Consider the following 20,358-nt stretch of genomic DNA (forward strand, 5'->3'; position numbering starts at 1 on the left):
GTATCCTCTCAATGGCTACTTTGAAAATTTGAGCCTGCATGTCTTGCAAAAAGATGGGCAGGTGCTACTCAGAAGGCAGATAGGATGTGGGCAGATTATGCGGCAGGTCAACAATAAATGGAACAATCATGAGGACCCCCTGTCAGAAATGGCAATTTGCAAAAATTGAAGAAAATGTTGATTCTGCCTCACACAGGGTAGACATAAGCTGCTAAAAGTAAACTAAAACTGACCGTTAGCTGATGTTGCTAGGGTTGAGGACTGGGAAGGCCTCTCGCCCTGGTAACCTGTATGATGTGGGGGCAGGAGGGTCTGGCATTGCCTGTACATCAAATCTCTGGAGTAGTTTCAGAAGGGCAGGAACTGAGGAGGGACCTGTCTGTCAGGTGTCAAAAAGGCCCAAGGGTAGCGCCATGGAATGGCTTTCTTTGGAGCACTTTACGGAGTAATCAGCTTTTTTGCCAAAAAGACAGGACCCATCAAAAGGCATGTCCATAAACTATGCCTGCACATCACCAGAGAAGCCGGTGGATCTCATCTATGAGTGGCAACAAATCACCACACTAGAGCGGACTACTCGCCTCAAACAATCTGTAGTAACTAGGCCTGTATAAATCACGTATTAGACTGCATACCGGCCATGTTAAATAGTTTGAGCCAGGTAGGCCCTAAAAACGTTTAAGACTGCCAGTAAGATCTCACTCCCAGTGGATGTCAGCATGCACATATCATCCCAATTGGCAATTTGTGTTTACCGAACTTAAAGCTAGGCTGGTCAAAGAAAATGTGTTTCCTACATGCTTTGACTCCCAGTCTGGGGCTGAAGGGAGGAGGGGAGGTTGTAGGAAATCAATTGGAATTTACCTTGTTGGTGGAAGACTCTCCGGAGGAGGGTGCTGAGGCAAAAGAAATACATAGTCACCTTGTGCTGGTATGTGGTGTCTATCAGCCTCTTCACCATTAGGGCTTTGTTGAATGGCAGTTAAAGTGCAGAAGACACCCGAACGAGCTGTAAACCTTCAGTAGAAACATTAGTTTTGACCACCAGAGTGTTTTAGATCCAGAACCCCAGCAGCAAATCTAATCACCACTACAAAGAAATCTCTTTCTTCAGTTAGAGTCCGTGGTATGGGGCAACCAATCCAGTGTCAGAGGAACTATCAAGCACACTGGGGCATTCTAATTCCAAATACAAACTGCCCTCATACTAATATGCAGGAGAATCATCCTCATCATTTCGGCTGTCATTTCCTAGTGGTGGCAAACTCTAAACAGAGTGAGAAAAGAAAGGTTAGTGGAGTAAATAAGTGTGGCTCCATGATAGAGACTGTGTTCTGTCAGAATCTGACTGAACTGAAACCAGGTGTGCCAGAATGAAGACGGAACATGACATAGGTGGGGGCTGAGATGAGTTCAGCTCAGACCTAGACAATACTAAAGGGTCTCCCTCTTGTGCTGGTGGCATTGGGACTGCCTAAGGAACCAGTGCAGGCAGTGGAGCCACAGTGGAAGTTGGCACAAGATTACTCGCAGAACTGGAGACGGTTCGAGAGGTACAGATGGTGCAAAGGACAGATCTGTTGGTGGTAACCTGACTGGGTGCCCCAGCTAAACCTTGAGACACAAAGGTGTGAGGTTCAAAAGTGGACCAAAAATGGGGAAGGCCTCAATCTGCTACGGTGTCGACGATGACCCAGCGAACTCCGGTGCATCAGGACCAATTGTGGAATTTACTCCTCAATCAGTATCTGGGAGCAAGATAGGGTGGCAACTGTATGCTTCACATCTTCCTTGGTGATAGAGAGTGGTGGGATGAGGACAAGTCCCACTTCACTTTCTTGTATTTCCCTCTTCAATTTAGACTTCGACTGATCAGATAACTTTAACCACAAAGAGGACCTATTTTGGGAACCGCCTCAGGTGACAAATAGATTTGTGCCCTTGATTACAAAAGCAGGACTTGAATGTTTTTTTCCAGAATCTCAATAACATACAGCTTCACTTCAGTGTCTCGGATCATGTTTAGTTCAGGAGGTTTGCATCCTTCACACTACTTGGAGTTGTGTTCTGAGCCTAAACACCAAGGATCCACTTAGTGCAGGCCTGTCACAGAGATATGTTTCTAACAATCATGACACGGTTTGAATCCTACAGTTTTAGTTCGGGACATTGTTTGGAGAAAAAAAAAAATCACCCACAATCTGACAAAAAGAGCAAGCGGAGCTCCCGATCAGTGTTCAGGGCACAGTAAGAAAGGAACAGACGTCAGCGCACAGGGGTGGCTCTTATATGTGGCGCCGGTCTGTCACTTCCAGGGTGGTATGAAGTCAAGGTGAGCCGCATTGCTCTGAAAGCTTCCGATCTAGTCTGATGCATTGGATATTCAAAAGGTTAGGAATCTGTGGTTAGAAGTATCCATCAGAAGTTAAGTTATGAAATTCAAGGTTAAAGTGCTAACTTCATTTGCTCACACTGCACAGCATTGGGAAATGATGACTATGTTGGAGTATTGTGATGTGTTTCTTGATAATTGCAGGTGTGAATGGGTGTAAAATATAGGTGTCTGGTTGTTTAATGATGGGTGTGTACGATAACACGTTTATGCATGAGGTCATATGATGTGTGATTTGCTATATAGTGCTGTATGTATTGGTATATTTTTATAGGTGGGTGAACGTATGAAGGCAAATGTGTTGGCATATTATGGTGGGGTGGTGGACAATGATGTTGGTTGTGTGGTTGTAAATGGTGGGCATGTTGCTGCATGATGGAAATAATGATGCTGTATATTATGCACTGTGATACTGTATGAGAGGGTTTTTTCAAATTTGAAGAATGTATGCTGTGGGAGGAAGTTAAAATTTAGTTTAGCATAGCAGGTTGGTAGACAAGGTGAACGTACGTGTTTATGGCAACCAGTACCATTAACACTATCAATACCAACACCACCAGCTGTCATTAACATCTGCAATGACCTCCACCTGCATCACCACCACCAGTACCAGTACCTCTTATGGACACATGGTATGACAGACCACATGACAGTTTGTAATCACTTTACATAACAGATTAACAGATTGCATGGCAAACTACGCACAAACTGTCTGATAACAAGGTGATAAACAGAATGACAAACTGTAACTTAATTTGCATGCCAATATCTCTAATTTGGTAAGTATTCCACGTGCTACCTGTCCACAAACTGCTTCAGAATCTCATTTTGGGTATAACGCCCGACGTAAATGCAAATATAACACACAGCAAAAGTTCCTATGGTACAAAGCATCCCATATAACTCAAAACACACAATGTTAAATTCCATATAAGGAAGTGTATAATAGAAGGGCATGAAGTTAACATTGCACAATGCAGGACAGGGAATGAATATAGCTTGACATACTGCAATCATTATGCATGACTAAATAACCAAAATTTGGCCTCCATGATGTAGCATGCTCGTCAACAAATGCTTCAGCGCCACATCAGGGGTAGCAAATGCTATATAAACACTCAGACCATACCAAATCACTACCATTACCAATCCCACTATTACCATATTATTACCTTTACCGACACCATTGCGATTATTGCAACCATCATTAATAACACAACCAGCTCCGCTACCACCTTTATTATAAACAGGACGCCAAAACCACAACCACCATCATGACGACATACCACCATCGTATTTCAACATCATACATTCTTACAACCAACCTAATATATTAACACAACCAACATCATATGTTATGTTATGTTAATTTCGATTTATATAGCGCCAAATCACCGACAGGTCTCTTAGCGCTTGCTTTGGGAACCCGTCCTGGCTTTCCCTGCGAGATCACCCCTACTGGGCATCCCCAAGGTGAAAAACAGGCATCCCATCGCAGTGGGGCCGTAGTGGAGATTAAGCAAGCTATTGCCCAGAGTTGCAGAGTGTGAACCCATGATTGGAGTAGGCACTGAGGCGAGAATTATCGAGTCCGTGGATATTTTGAGCTCAAGACCCTGCCGCGTCGGGAATTGAACCCTGGTCCCGGGTCTGACCTCTGCATCAGGGTCTGCCTCCTCTAACTAGTGAGCCACACTTCTCCACCATACACCAACACATCCACACAACCAACACCATATGTCAACAGATAGTCATCATATTACCATGCAACCACCATCATGAGCTAACACATTTATCAGGTTTAGACACAACCAACACAGCATTCGTATGTCCAAAAAGCTAAAAATCAGTAGTCACACATTTACTGTTGTACACCAACACACGCATCATCATCTATAAACTGACATCACACACCAAATTAGCTGTCCAACAAAAACAATTAATACACCCATCCTCACCCTTGAGCAATGGAGTGGTCCACAAATTACACCCACCCTTTGGCAAGGTGGGTGTAGTACTAAAGCTCTGCCTAGCAATAGCTCTTCACAAAGACCTAGGTGTACGTCAACACACCTACTATGATATATCCATGGGACTCATTTCAAATGTCCACACCCTCACCATCATATGCCAAAATATCCACCACCATACTACAACACCTTTACTATTATATGTTCAGACACCAAATATCATATGTCAATACAGAAAACATTCTACTAGTATCCAACTTAACTTTATAACACAACTAGCCTCGATCACCAATACATCCTGCAGTTCCTTTGCGGACTGACCATTACACTTCCCTACGGCAAGACATCCCATCAATCACCAACGGGGTGTGTGGGGATGTCTATCAATGTTCCTTGCAGCTGGGACAGCAATCTCAGGAGCCAGTGCAAAGGTGATGTCTCTTGAAATACAGTGGTGATGCTATTACATCACCTTGATCTGATTGTTTCTTTCCAAATTTGATTGACTTGTAAGCCCCCCTTCTCATTACCTAGCTTTTGGGTGTGTGACCATATCCAAAAGAACATTGGTTGTCTACTGCTTCTTGCAAAAGACCTACTTTTACCGCTTAAGGTCAGCTACGCTGGACTTGGACAGGGACAATTAAGTACGGCTCAAAAACAGTTGTGGATATACAACAGAACACGGCAGTGTTGGGTTATGGATTATACCTAGCGTTGAGCTTGTCACTGACAAGTGCACAGGTGAATTTGCGGTGCCTTGCAGCAGGTGCTTTTGGTCACTCTGGAAGCAGCATGGCACTTGAGATTGAAGACTAATGATAGATAATGTCTGGACAATTTTCTCTTGGAGCCCTGTGCAGGCTTTCCTTTCTATTTAGCTATCTAAACTTTTCTACTTGTTTAATCAACACTATGATATTCCAATGTATACAACTGTACGCATTATTTTACTCCTCCAACTACTTACTGCATTTATAAAAAGCACATTGCCCCGGAAGGTCTCAATTTCCAACCTAGTTGGGAGGACAAAAGATGGATGTTACAGACAACCTTTTGGTGGACTTCAGTGCACTTTTTGCTTTGAGTTTTGAGAGTTATGGTGTAGGCTAGTCAGCATGCAATTGCATGGTTGCCCAGTTCGTTGCCCAAATGGATTCTTAAGTGCATTACAGCTGCTTGAGCACTGATTTAATTGTCTTCCATGATAAGAGGTAAATTTTGTTCAGAATTTTGTACAGCCTAACCCTTCTTGGCAGCAGTCCTTCTCATTGCGGACAGGATGCTGCTAAGCTCTACCCTCTTTCGCTTGGCACAAATGTGAGTACCAAGCCTTTTCTTGATAAATTTAAGAGCACGCTTGATGTTGGATACTTTGAGCAACTCCATGGCACGCCTCTCATAGGGAGCGAAGTCCCACACTTCACGAATCACATCTCTGACAAATTTGGTGCGCTTTGGGCACTGCCTAGGCACATATCTGGTAACTTGGTGGTCTTTGTTACAGACAACTGCCTTAGTATAGCAGATCGCCATAGCTGCACTCCGTTATGGCGGACAAACCGAAAGGCAATGATAAGAGGCAGTTTCACCAGACACATCGAAATTCTGCAGTGTTTCATTCTACATTTAGTAATACAAACCAATGTATATATCAATGAAGCAGACTTATCTGATGTTTTTTGAGTTGGGAGACTGTACAAGCTCTCCTCGCATCCACAGTCCATGGAACCAAAACCCCCAAATGAGGAGCATTGTAATTATGGTACAGCCTAGTGACGAAACTCTCGAAAGACTCCGCCTCTCCCTCCCTGACCCTACCAACTGCCTAACCAATTGGTTCCGTGTGAAGGTGTCACGGGCCAGAAGTCTTGTACACTGTTGCCGCTCTCTGGGCAGAGATGGGAGAGGGGTAAAAGACCCCTTGCCTGAGGTCAGTCTCTTTTCTTTGCTCCTCTCTTCTTCTGCCACAGGAGACTCAATGCTTGATAGCACTGTTCAGAAGAAGTCGGTTTCACCTCCATCCAACTACCGTTATTTAGGCAGATAGCGAGGTGTCTTCTTTAGCCTACCTACAAATAGGATGGTATATTGTACTTCGCCTGCTTGGTTTTTAGATCTTGCCTACTAGACCGCACATTGCGTGGTCTGTTACGAGACATATTGTAGGATTACCAAGAACACTCAGGGGCTTGGAGCCCAACCGTTGCTTACTATTGGTTAGCTTTCCTGTCACTCTCACTTGCCTGCTCCTTATTCATGTACCAGCTGGGCAATCTCGTGTTTGTCTCTCCCACTTGGAATTGCATCATTACCATCACTTTTGATTGACTGGCTTCTATGCTTTCACTGCTTGCTTTCTAAGAGTTACATGTTTTTTCTTTTTAAGCACTCTCTATTGTGTAAACCCCCCCTGCTCTCCGTATTGCTCTCGGTTATCTATGTGCTTCTCCACGACCCATTCTATGTGGCATTCAACCTTGTGTAGATCTTCCCTGTTGCTTTCTCGCCTGTGTGTTTCTCCTCTGCCTGCTCCACGTTGCTTCCTTGCCTGTTTTTCCTCCCCACCACAGCCATCCTCTCTCATCTGCTGTGTCACCTCCTCCTCACCCCTGTACTCCCCACTCTTGCCTGCTCATCTGTGTGCTTCTATTCTGCCCGCTCCATGTTGCTCTTTCACGCGTTGCCTGTTCTCCTCTCATGCATGCCCTCTGTGTTGCTTTCACCACCCACACGTTCGCACATTTTTTTTCTTTTTACTTAGTGATCCAACTCATATCGGTAACTAAACAGAAAATAAGCACCTAGGCCATGTTGTCGGTGCAGGCATGCGTGGTGCACTCCTCTATAAAATGACATGGTCAGCCGCGTAAAAGGCTCTTTTTTATTCTTCAGTCAAAACTATTGACAAAGCCAAAGGCGAGATCTATTGGCTTACCAATGCTTGTTGTCCTATGAGGAAGAGGCAGCAGAATGTCTTGGCGGAGCAGTAGTACCTAATTTTCCCTTGCTAGTTTTGATCTATGTCATTTAAGGTTATTGAAGAAAAATTACTTTAATAATTCTCACAGGTGGGGGACACAGGTGTTTGCTTCATCAGGTGCATGGTGCTTTCATCCATGACAATAACAGCGATGCTCCACTGTTTGTTAGTAGGGTAAAACTGGTCTGAACTGTGCAACTTGGAGATATGTCCTGGATCATCAACCAAATCTGTGCTTATGGACTAAACAAATAAGCACAAAAACTTTCTAAGGCAGTTGTTGGCTTCAACACTACCAGGTAGTTAAAACGGGGATTTTCGGTTTTAATGAAATAGCATTGCTAACCTTGAACTGTCCGGTTTCGGTACACAATTGTTCCTTTTATATCTAGGAAATGTGACCAGAAGCAGGTTCTCACCGTAGGTCATTCCTAATGGCAACTGTAGCCAACTGCATCTTAAACAGAGAATGGAAGCAGAATCAATAAGAGAATGGTTTCCATTTAGTGCATGCAGTAAGCTAAATCCCTTTAATGCATTTTGTCATGTTTTAATATGAAAGGTGGAGAAAGAGGCTCCACAGACAATGGAGTCCTCCATGCCAATAGGAGTTATTCATACCTCTGTCCATATACTCAAAAGAGCTTGAACTTGTGCTCTGAGAAACTTACTGTTTCTCCACCCTAAGCTTCCTTGGTCTGCCCACTCACCTCATGCATCTAAAATAGGTCCATTTGACCTAAGCACTTTCCATTTTCTGGCAATATCCTAAACACATTTGACTATCAGCTCATGTGTACGCAGCACCATGCGCAGTGTATACACGTGCTCCAAGCACTCACATACTATTTATTAAAGGCAGCTGTAGGTCCGAAACCACCCACACTCCCTCCAAGTGATGCCCAAAGCTTCTTACATAATGTCTACGTGCCCAAATACCCTCACAAACTGCCTATTTGACTCCGCCTCCTCATACACGGTTGCTTACCAAAATTGTCTTGCACTCTATCCTCCCTTCTAAAAAGCTTTGCATGCTCTGTCCCTCACTACAAACTTGATGCACTCAGGCACACTTTTGCTAGTGCCTTATACCTCAAAGCTATCACAAGCTCCTTGGACTTAGTCCTTTTGTCACCAGCTCCTCTTACTTAGTCCCCCACCACAAGCTCCTTATACTGTCCTCTGCCACAAGCTCATTGCACTGTCCCACTGCCACAGGCTCCTTCAGTCACCCCACCACTACCTCCTTACTCACAGTGCTCCTGATACTGACTCCTAGCACTCTGTCCGCATCACAATCTCCTAACAAGCACGTCCTACTCGGTTGACCCAATATAAGCTTTTCAGCATTCTGTCCACCCATCATCCGGTCTCCGCACTCTGTCCACCCATCATACCATCCCTAGCACTCTGTCCAGTGACCTAGGGTGTCCAGCTGCCCTAGCCTACCTAGTCAGCTGCCTTAAGCTACTCAGCCCTTTGTCTATTCGCCCAAAGATATTTAACCTGCTGTCCAGCTGCCCCAATGACTTAAACCTCTGTCCAGTTGCCCAAAGCTACTTAGCCCTCTGTCCAACAGCCCGAAGCCTTTTGTCGAGCAGCCCGAAGCTCCTCCGCTTCCTCTCCAGTTGCTCCAAATACCTCAGCTTGCAACTAGCTGCCCCAATCTCCTCATGTGGTCTCTCAATGTATTGCAAGCTTCTCAGACAGTCGGTCCAAATGCTTTAAACATATCGCTGTCTATTTCCGAGACGCATGCTCTTCACATCTTTCATGTATACTTAATCTATGTGGGTGGGTTAAAAAGGAAAATGTTGACAATCCTGGAGAGTAGTGGAAGTCATCATACTTTAGCAATGATGCCGGAGGGTTCAATATTAAGAGGTGGTTTTGCCAGGCATTTCGAAAAATCGGCAGCACATTAGTGAAAAGTTCATTCTAACCTTGAATTTTAATTCCCTGATTATTGTACACAATTTTCAGTTCTTCATTTAGTAATACAAACTAAAGGATATCCATGGAGGAGAGACGTTTCTCCATAAATAGGAGCATCTCTAAAGTGATCCTATCTTCCTCTTTCTCCAGGTGACTGTAGTGCTCTTACACTTAAACTTATTACCCCAAAAGAGATTGGAAAACATCCTCTATACCCCATTAGTTCGGAATGAACGATGGTACTCATTCTACATGTTTCGCCATGAATGGAGTAGCAGAAGCTATTGTATGCTGATCTGAATGGAGAGACTAGAGAAAGAATTGTACTCTCTTCCAGCCACTAAAGCTTCCACATGTCCATATCTTTCAGAAGTGTAGGAATAAGGACACTCTTAGAAGAGGAGGGGCCAGTGTGTGTGCCCTATGAGTGTTAACAACTGAAACTAGTGACCATGACAATTCTTGAGTTGCGTCTGAGCCCTTTGGGAACTGCTGGTATGGAGGTGTTCTACTACCTCCTTAAAAGATCCCTTTTGCCCAGCCCAGCTGCTCCTCTACTCACTTGCACATCCTTAAGATCCCAAAGAATCCCTCAGTAGGTATTGAATTGCGGTGTGCATTTTTTTCTTCCAAACCAGGCGTCTTTACATTTATTTTTATGCATGCACTACATCAAAAATTGGCACATTTAGAGCATAAGAGACAAATTGGAACAGGATTATTACATACCTGCTGGTTAAAGCCATGCTTCTCTTCTATGACAAACGTATTATAAAGACTCCAGGGCAGGCTCGTCACCGCACTGAACAATGTAGCCAGGAGGAGGAACATCAAAGACTGAATGATCTAAAAATTAAAAAAAAATAGAATTATTGATTTTATGTAGATGGCTTCAACACTAGCAATTTCTACGCACCATCGCTCTTTCCTATATCAGCAAGCAGCTTATGAACTAAAAATCCTCCTGATCACGAAAAACACAGGCCTTAAAGGAATCACAATAATATAAGATCTCTAGAACAGTTCTCGTGATCATTTTAGAAGTCATAGGTGTAGGACTGTTTCAGCAGCCCGGCAGCTTGTGAAGAGGGACAAACTGAGGTAATTTGTGCATGGTTGTTTTATTAGGGGCATGGATTAAAGGGAACAAGGCTTCGTACAGACATCCTTTCAAGTGGGACAAAGTGTAAAGCAGGGCACATAGATAAACCACCCCATAAGCACTTAAGCAGGCCATGAAGCAAGCCGCACCAGAGAGGGGTAAGAAGCCAAGGTTGCTCAACCCAACCATATCATGCTGGTGAGGTTGTGGCATCAGAATTGTGTGATGTCGGGTTACGTGCAAGCAAGTGCCGGGCCGAAAGCACCCGTTTTTGATGAACGTTGTAAAAAAAAGTATTCACTAATCAATTGTTTGGATTGCATGAAAAACTTTCACGAATTTGAGAAAATAAAAAAGTAATTTTGCAAAATAACCTGGTGAACCAAGAGCAGAACTTCAGAGTTTGCAGCAAGCCACATGAAGAGATTGACTCGTGGCCAATCGCAGCAGATCTGTGCAGATCATACAAGTGCCGCAAAACAGCAAACTGATCTAGCAGACAAGAAACATTTGTCCCGGCAGAATACGTACACAGCATTATCGATGGATAAAATATTACAAGCATTTACATGCAATAGGTCTTGCATCAGCAGTAAACAAGCAGTGGTGTGAGGGTGCACTACCATATGCTGTCACTAGTTGTCTCTTTAAACCTCTTTTGGCCACATATGGTACTGCTCCAAGTAACATGGCCAAGGAAAGATATGGAGCAGTGCCGAGAGCTGCTGACTGGGGGATCCGGGTTCGAGTCTGGTGTCAGCCTGATTGTTTAATATCCCCCTGAGCGCATGGATAGGTGCGCTATATAAATAAAAGATAAAAATGTAAAATAACATAAGAATTCAATGCTCGGGGGTGAACAGCAGTGGCCTCGGAGGGGTGGTGGGGCCTGGAGCAATGTTGTGGGGGAGGGGAGGTGCAGGCAGTGACGTGAGCAAAACAGCAGTGGCATCAGAGGGTGGTTGGTTATGGATGCCAAGCTAATGAAGCGGCGGGACAGCAAGCAAATGAAGTGACTGAAGTTTCACTGTACAAGGTTTGGAAAGTGGGTTATTAGTAGTGGTAAAAGTACATCTACCACTTACAATGTCGCCATGGATAAACAAGCAATGCCAATGCCAGTAGGTTTGGCTTATAAATGATAGTGAATTTTGTATCAACGATTGGACGAGGAACAGACTAAAATCATCATACATGCGCTCTAGCACTCATGTTTGCGCTCATGCATCTATTCATCAAATCACTGACCCATTCTTGCATTCACTCTTTGACAGAACAGCAACAGAACATACACAAAGTTAACAGATGAAAGATTAATTAAAAGAATACAAGTAGAAAAAGAATACACGTAGAAAAAAGAAACCTGCTGTCGTCTAAACATTGTGGACTTATGCGTACAGTTACAAAATTAAGCATAGCTTAGGAAGTCTGCCTTGCTGTGGTACTGTTTCCCCTTGCTGTGGTACATTGTTTCAAAGTTCCACTATGGCTGCCACAATTAGAGCCACTGTGTTGGTCATCCTGGAATGGCAAAACAATGATACACTATGGACAACATAATTTTATGGTTTTATGGTTTAGAGGAAGTGGCTATGTGGGGTGCTGTGTACTGTAGATGAAATGTGCGACAAGCAAACGACCAGTTAGCACTGCAGGGAGAGACGTAGTATCCATTTAAAAACAAAAATACACAAAAGAGGTGAAGAAAGGAAATGAAAGAGGAACTATATAAATGGAGAACATTTCAAATTAAAGGTCAGAGAAACCTGCCTTGACACAGAAGAGCACTCATTTGTAGGTGGATATGCACATATGTTCAGAAAATGTTGCTATGCACAGGACAAGAGAGCCAGTGACTGATGTGGACTGAACAATTAACCTTTGCAGTGAGCTGTCATGGATGGAGGTAGATTGTAAATGACACATAGACCAATGGCAGAAGGGAGCTCACCCAAAGGCCCTCTATGTATCTATATGGATGGTTATATTCATGGGTGTATGTATTATTTAATGAATTTGTTTTATTACAAGATCCTGGCAGACAGCTAAACTGGTCAGGACTTCCGAAGAGATTATAACAAGAATTATTCAAGTGCAAATCTACTACTCCTAAATCCTTCCCCACAAAAGTAATAAGTAACATTTCATGTAATAAAATACCCATCTGCAGGCTTTAATACAGTAAAATAACAATCCATCGTTAAATTCTTATCAACTTTATCATATGCTTCTCACAATCCTTATACGAGGCCTACTGCCTTTATTGTAACTTTTCATAATAAACAGATCAGACCTATGGGATGAGAAACATCTTTTTCCAGTGAACCAACCAGTCACCTATCTGTTATCCTTGGGATGTCACCATCACCTACTCAGGCATTCTGTATTGAGCTTAAGCTTTCGCACAAGGTAACTATCAAGCATACATCCATAAAATTACAGAAGGATACACAATTACACTTGGCAAAACAAATACTATTTCTCCTAAGAGGGCCTTACAAGGATTCTGAAAATGCAAATTTTCTACACCCATGATCAGAGAGGATTATCAGCACCAAACCCTTGCCTTCTACGGTAATCTATAACATTTCAGGTAACAAAACACCCCTCTGTAGGCTTTAATACAGAGTAATAACATCTACCCTCAAAAGCCCACTGACACACACAAACTTTATCATGGGCTTGTCGTCGTAACAAAATCACACCTAGTGTGTTGGTCATTAATCACCACACAAGGAAACCAGGAGGTGATGTAATAAAATTACAAATGTGTAAAAAATTACTGTCAAAATAATCCAAAACATCTAGTAATAGAGCCTTTTAGGGCTTACCATAGTGCACATCTTGTATCCTAATGGTTTGTTAGGGAGTGTCACCAACACCGAAACCCTTCACCTATGGTAATCTGTGAGATTTTGTGTAAAAAAAGAACCCATCTGCAGGCTTTACCACAGTGTAATAACAATACACCCTTAAAACCAAATTGCTTTTAACACATGCGTTCCACAAAAAGAAAGACCTGCTTGCTTTGCCATACACTTTCATTATCGACAGATCAGACCTAGGGATTGCGCCGCAACATTTCCCAGTGAACCGATAAGGCCTGTAGCATTGGCTTGACACTATATCCAGCAGAGGCCAACTGAACAGTGTGTAAACTGGTAATCCTCAGTCATACCGTTATACAATTGCAAATATGTACAAAATTACCGTTGCTAAAACAAGACACAACCCCTCTCATTAGGGCCTAACCGGAATCCTCACAGTGAAATTTTACTCTCAGGGTTTGTTAAGAGTGGGTGAACAATGCCAATCTTCCCCTACCACGGTAATCTGTTAGATACCATTTAATAAAATACCTATCTATAGGCTTTATTATGCAGCAATAACAATCCCAACATCAAATGCCTACTGACTTTAGCATATGCTTTTCCCAATTGATATGTCAGGCCTACTGCCTTCATTGCAACTTTTCATTATAAATAATCAGGCCTACAACCTTTATTACTGGCTTGTCACCATAATCAGCTCAGACCTACTGTGTTTGTCTAAGCCTTCCCACAAGGTAGCCATTGGGTACACCATAATAAAATTACACATATGTACAACATCACAGCTGTGAAAACAATATAAAATCCCTAATAACAGAGCGTGATGATATTATCATAGAGGATTTGCAGTATCGCCATGGTTTGTTCGGGTGGGTTACCAACATCTAAATCCTTGCCTACTATGGTAATCTGCAATATTCCGTGTAACAAAATACCTGCCCACAGGCTTTAGCACAGTGTAGTAACAATCCACCCGTGAAAGCCTACTGCCAATAACATCTGCTTGTAACAATAAGTATGTAAAGACTACTTGCTTCGCATAACATTGCATTATAAACAGATCGTACATAAGGAATCTGGTGTAAATTTTCCTGGTGAACTGAATAGGCTTGCAGCCTTTAAAATAATATTTCAGCACAATATCCAACACAGTCCTGTTGAAGCACATATAATTTTTCTGCCATTATGCATAGTGTTCTAAAATTACAAACATGTATAGTTATATAGGCAAAATAATATACAACTCCTCTAAATAGGTACTAACACTAATTATCACGGTGAAAATCTTTTACTCCCAGGGTTTGACCAAAACAGAAACCTTTCTCTACTATGGTAACCTGGGAGATTGCATGTAATACAATACCTCTCCACAGCCTTTAACATAGTGGGATACCATTTCACTGTTAGAGGCCAATTGGCTTCAACAAATACTTTTTACAAAAAAAGCTAGGCCCACTGACTTGATTACAGCTGTTTATAATAAACAGACCAAACCCTCTGATATAATATTTCCCTCGTACTAATCAGGCCTATAGCTGTTATCTTTGATTTGTCTCCATAACCAACTCTGGCCTAGTGTGGTGAACAAACCTTTCCCACAATGCAACCATTAGGTAATACAGTCATAGAATTAACAAGGTTTACAACATTACAGTTGGGAAAGAAAAATACTAGTTCTCCTAAAACAGCCCAACAAGGATTACAGTAGGGCACATCTTCAATCCTCATGGTTTGTTCGGGTGGAGCACCAACACCCTTGTTTACTATAGTAATCTGTGGAATACCGTATAACACAACACCTGCCTACAGGCTTTAGGACTGTGTAAAGTCTATTGCCTTTAACACATACTTTTCACAAAAAGTAGGTCAGGCCTACTGGCTTTTTCACAATTTTTCATAATGACAGATCAACCCTATGGAACCCGGCACGCGTTTTCCCAGTGACCCGATAAGGCCTATACTTTTTACTGCTGGCCGTACCCGTTAAACAAATGCCGATTCAATTGCAAATAATTTGGCAACCATCATGCATACCGTTCTAAAATTACAAATATGTAGAAAAAATACAATATGCACAACAATATAGAGCCTCTCTCAACAGGGCCTAACAAGAATCATAATAGTAAACCTCTCGGGGTTTGTCAAGAGTGGGTGGCCAACAACAAACCCTTGCACACTACAGTAATCTGTGAGATTACATGTAACAACACACATGTCTAAAGTTTGTAACACGATGTCATACCAATCAAATATTAAAGGATTACAGTGCGTTAACCAATTATTTACGCAATAAATAAGCGAGACAAACGCCTTTTGTCATAATGTTTGATAATAAACAGAGCAGACCTATATCGAAGGAAACATTTCCAAGTGCACCAATCAGGCCTGTACTTTGGCACCATAACCAGCTCAGACCTATTGTTTAAGTATAAGCTTTTCCACACAGCAACTTTTAAACAGACAGTCATGTAATTATAAAGGTATAGAAAACTATAGTTGGTTAAGCAAAATACCATCTCTTCTAAAAAGGCCATTTAAGGATTCTCAAGAAAGGAAATCTTCAATATCTACGTTTTGTTACAGGGGGTAACCAACCAACATCAAAACCAATGTTCCCTATGGTAAATTGTGAGATTCCATGCAATAAAATAACCATCTAGAGGCATTAGTATATATTAATAACAAACAACCCTTAAATGCCTATTGACTTTGACATATACTATTTATTGTAACATTTCATAATAATACATCAGGTCTATAGCCATGATCACCGACTTTCCCCCCATGCCAAATTCAGATCTGCCGCTCTGAATAGGAGTTTTGTTACAAGCCTAAAAGTGCAATACAAGTACTCTTTGCAGTGGAGCCAATCAAATCCTGTAATCAGATAAAACAAAATGTAGGTGGAGCCTAAGCTTTTCTCTTAGTAGTACCCTGAAAGCTCCTTTTTGTTGATCACATTAGATCAGGTGACAGCTGTGCAGAAAAGCCACACCTCAAAATCCATGTAGATTATTAGTGTAGCCCTGCGAATCAGGCAGCTGCATAAACAAATTAAATCACAGTTGTGTGGAGGGGGAAGCACTTTTTTCATGTAAGCACACATTTTCAGAATCAAAACATGAACTCATGTCCACCAAAACGTGGGAGGAGCCAAAGTCCAAAGCTGTACTCCTGAAAACTTTATTTTAGGTTCATCACATAACGTCTAGCAACAGCCGCACTGCCAAGCCAGGCCTAAATATATTCATCCACAGTCACTGATTAATGTAGGATTAGTAATTGTTGGAAGAACTCTTTCGGAGGCTAGCTGGGACAAAAAATAAGCAAACATGTTGCAACACGATAGACATTTAATAGTGGCTATAAGTAACCAAATATGCCTCTGCAGCCACTGCTATATGATTTGTAATTGTTGGGAAAGCAATCTTTGAGGCTGGATGGAACGAAAAGGCAAATATGCTTTTGCAACAACAAAGGCAAGTTTAGTAGTAGCTTTGGGATTAAAGAAAAGTGTGTTCATAGCCTCTTCTGCATTTATTATTTGTAAATGCATGACGCAGAGAGCACGTAGGAACATGTGCGAGACTGCAACAAGGAGGGCGAAGGAGGAGACCAGCATTTGAGAGGAGTGGCAAATGGGGAAAGAGGTTGAACACACATTCACGGAGTGCTTAACCAACAAGCATTGGCATTGCCAATAGATCTCGCTTTTGGGACCTTATAAGTATTTAGTTATGCAGCACAATATTCTTGGTGCAATAACATCAACTGTTGCATGGCTAAACACTTATAAGGTCCCAAATCCGAGACCTATTGGCTATGCCAATGCTTGTTTTAAACTAGTGGAAGGAAATACTTGCCCTGTGAATGAGGGAGCAAAGACAGCAAACTCAAATTGTTCTAGAGGGGTTTGGGGGAAGTTCTTTCCCAAAGATTCTTTTTTTTTAAATTAACACAATGCCATCCAAGTACACACCTCACATACATTTTCTCCATAAACAAATGGACTGAAAGGACATTCATTACATATTGAAGCACTTTTGGAGAATATTAAGTCAACGAGTTCCAAAGAGTTGACACTGTTTTTTCAAAATGTACAGTTTGTGCTCCTGTACATCAATTCTATTTTATAGTTCCCTACTGGTGGCACATCCCCCAAGTGGAATTAGACTCTGGCCTGTGATGAAACCCTGAAAAACAATCTTGAACGGTACACAGACTTCAGTAAGAGCATGTAATTCAAATACCTCTAATGAAGCCCAGATGTACTATTGTACTGACCGCCAAAAGTGCAGCTTTACACCCCTTTTTTGCAACAAGTGAGTTATTTTGCAAAGCAACCTACATGCTAATAGATTGGTTTATAAAAGAAAAAATATGGACGGGGGTGCAGAATAATCTTCCTAATCAATATTCTTTAGGCAGGTCGCAAATTGCGACTGCCACCAATTGACTCCTTTCACAAGTATGGTGGTCTGCATGGGACACAAGACTAACATCCCTGTGAAAGTATTTCACCATATTTTCTTTAGAAGGAACCCGACTTTTCAAAGGAAATGGGGCCGCTTAAAAAGAAGGTTTTTATTTTGAAAAACTTCAGTGATAGCAGGTGGTAATGTCCTAGACCACGGGTCCCTCCCCCCTTGAGCTACCACCATGATTCCCAAAGGGGAAAGAGTCCAAAGGAGGCCCATTCTCCTTTGTGGATCAGTTACCTCAACCTGGGAGTAGATAAGTGGTCCATGGTTTGCAATCGGTTGTATGGGTGGAAACAATTGATCCATAGGTTACAGATTTGCAAATTAAAAGGGCCATCCCAGACACGCCCTTTCCATTTGCCAATTAGTAATCATTTCTACAGTGCTTCAGAAAAACTGGACTGAATCCTTTATGGGTTTAGTAACATTGTGACCCCCCGGAAGATTTGCGAGTGTTAAAAACCTTTGCACAAATGGCCGGAAATTCCCAGTGGATTCCGGTGGCTCCTTGGAAGTGGTTACAGGCCTGTGATCCAGTCGACTAGTTACAGTTGGACCAGTAGAGTTATCGAACTCCTTTGAGGTTGTTGAAGGCCAAGGTTTTACCGTGTCCACATCCCCCACATTGCACATCAGATTAGAAGCATCCACAAACTGCCAGGGACTGAATCAAGCCCACAGATCGTCCACGCTGGTGAGGCGCAGTGCACTGTGGGATTGCTCACGAGCGGCCTGCACGTGCAATGAGCTGCCACTGCGGCTCGAGCTGGAGTCAGCAAGGGCTGCAGTGCGGGGGCGCGGGGAGGGAAGACCACGCGCCACGCTGCTGCTTTTGCAGAAGGCATTAGACTGCAGGTGTGCGCTGCCTTCATCCCACGCCTGTTTCCATCATGGATACCTGACAGTGACACAGTGTTTGTGGTGCCTGTACTGTGTTTAACGCCAGATTTGTAACAACAGTCCAAAGACGAGTATCATGGGAATGGGGTTATAATCCCAGAGTTTTAGTACTTTCTAACAGACCCCCACAAATCCTGCCTTAATTGGACTGTCAATAAATTGCCACTTTCTATAAACGAATGGCTTCTTTAGCAAGACACACTTCTAAACAATTAAGATGGGATAATGCAGCACTTTGCAATCTTGCAACATTCCCTGGTCAGTTTACTGGGCTGATTTGTGGGTATTACAGACTGCCAATAACAGGTTTGAAAGTGATAGCTGATCAGCAGATGTTTCTGTCTGCTTGATAGTTTATGGTATGGCTCGGATGGGACTGTTAAGCAGCATATCATGGAGTAGGCCGGTATATGGAGCTCTGTATTAGCTAAAAACAACATGATAACAGCAGAGTAATTGGCCTGGTGGTATTGGCGTGATAATGGTTCGGTGAGTTTATCACTCGCCCTGAAACATGCAGTGAGGGCATGGCAGACTCCGCCATCTATCCTTAAAAAGCAAAAATATTGCATGCCATTAAATTTGGCAATACAGTGCCAATTGCTAAGGACAGTGCTGAGGAGCCCAGAAATGTGGTATGAAGCGAAAAGACAGTATTGCCTCCAGGTGTTCAACTAGCAATGACAAGTGCTGGTTTTTCAGTCTGCTACTTGTTACGAATGTGCAAATCTAGTACTTTGTGTGGCTATGTAAGTGTGTATGCATTAAGTGTCTCTTCTATCTACAACTGCAACCGTGAAACACGCACTTTCACCCCAAACCTACACCTCATATGTGGAAAGGTTTCGGATTCTCGTGCACGTTAGTGAATCTGAAATAGGACAATGTATACGTATCAAAGAGTGCATGCTGTGAATGCATGGAGAGGACTCCGATGACACACTTCTCTAGTGCAGCGTCTCCTGCACAGATGCCACTTTTCAGCACCCTGGTTTACACAGTGGTGAACGGTGAGCAGCGGCTCGAAGGCGCTAAGGACTGTTCGGAGAGGGAGTTTCAAACACACACTTACTTTACAGAGACAAGTGGGGTGGGGTGCTGGGTCCCGGACTACGTACCCCCAATATCCAGGCAGAACCCCCACCCCCGAGGCATTACCTGTAATGTACTCTCATCTGGAGGCCTTGCAGAGCCTGGCGAAGGGAGCTCCACACCCGTCACGCGCTGCACATCACAGCAGATGAGGGAGCTAGGGAAGGCGAGGGGACGAAAGAGGAGGAGAGAGTAGGAAAGAGGGAGAGAGAGGGGAAATGAAAAGGTAGAAGGAGAGGGAAGAGGGAAACTGAGAGGTAGAGCTGTAAGAGAGGTGATAGATGGGGAAAATGGTAAACAATGGAGATATGTCGATAGAGGGAGAAGAAGGTGGTGTTGGGGGGGGGGGGCAAAGGTTGAGAGGGGACACGACCTCGAGAAGCGAATCCCTGGGACTCGCAGAGCCCGGGGGAGGGGGGGTGTTACGCGCATTGTGCAACTTTTAAGCTGTTTTCAGCAAACACCGGACAGAGCCCTGCCGCAAGCAGGGCTGCCCGCCAAGAAAAAGACGGTGGGTGCTGAATAGGGGAGCGCAAATGCCTCCTTTTTGTTTATCCCCGCATACCTGCCTCCATTTTCACATTCATTTGAATAGCTTTCAAGCTCCAAGATGGAAGCGTACCTCCTGCCCTATATTTCAGCGGCAGCGTCCTGGCAACAGAGCAATTTTCT

The 20,358-nt window shown here is 43.0% G+C and overlaps 1 protein-coding gene and 1 pseudogene across 1 annotated transcript in view; both read right to left on the reverse strand.

The window, feature by feature from the left end:
• Positions 1-20,358, reverse strand: part of ZMPSTE24 (zinc metallopeptidase STE24) — a 115,137-nt gene that overhangs the window by 77,397 nt on the left and 17,382 nt on the right. The window contains exon 4 of the mRNA XM_078642353.1: positions 10,010-10,126. Coding sequence (XP_078498479.1) covers positions 10,010-10,126 — 117 coding nt within the window. The remainder of the gene's footprint in view (positions 1-10,009; positions 10,127-20,358) is intronic.
• LOC144756445 (large ribosomal subunit protein eL36 pseudogene) lies at positions 5,605-5,898 on the reverse strand (annotated as a pseudogene).

The sequence above is a fragment of the Lissotriton helveticus genome, chromosome 5_1, assembly GCF_964261635.1.
Source record: "Lissotriton helveticus chromosome 5_1, aLisHel1.1, whole genome shotgun sequence".
Taxonomy (NCBI): Eukaryota; Metazoa; Chordata; class Amphibia; order Caudata; family Salamandridae; genus Lissotriton; species Lissotriton helveticus.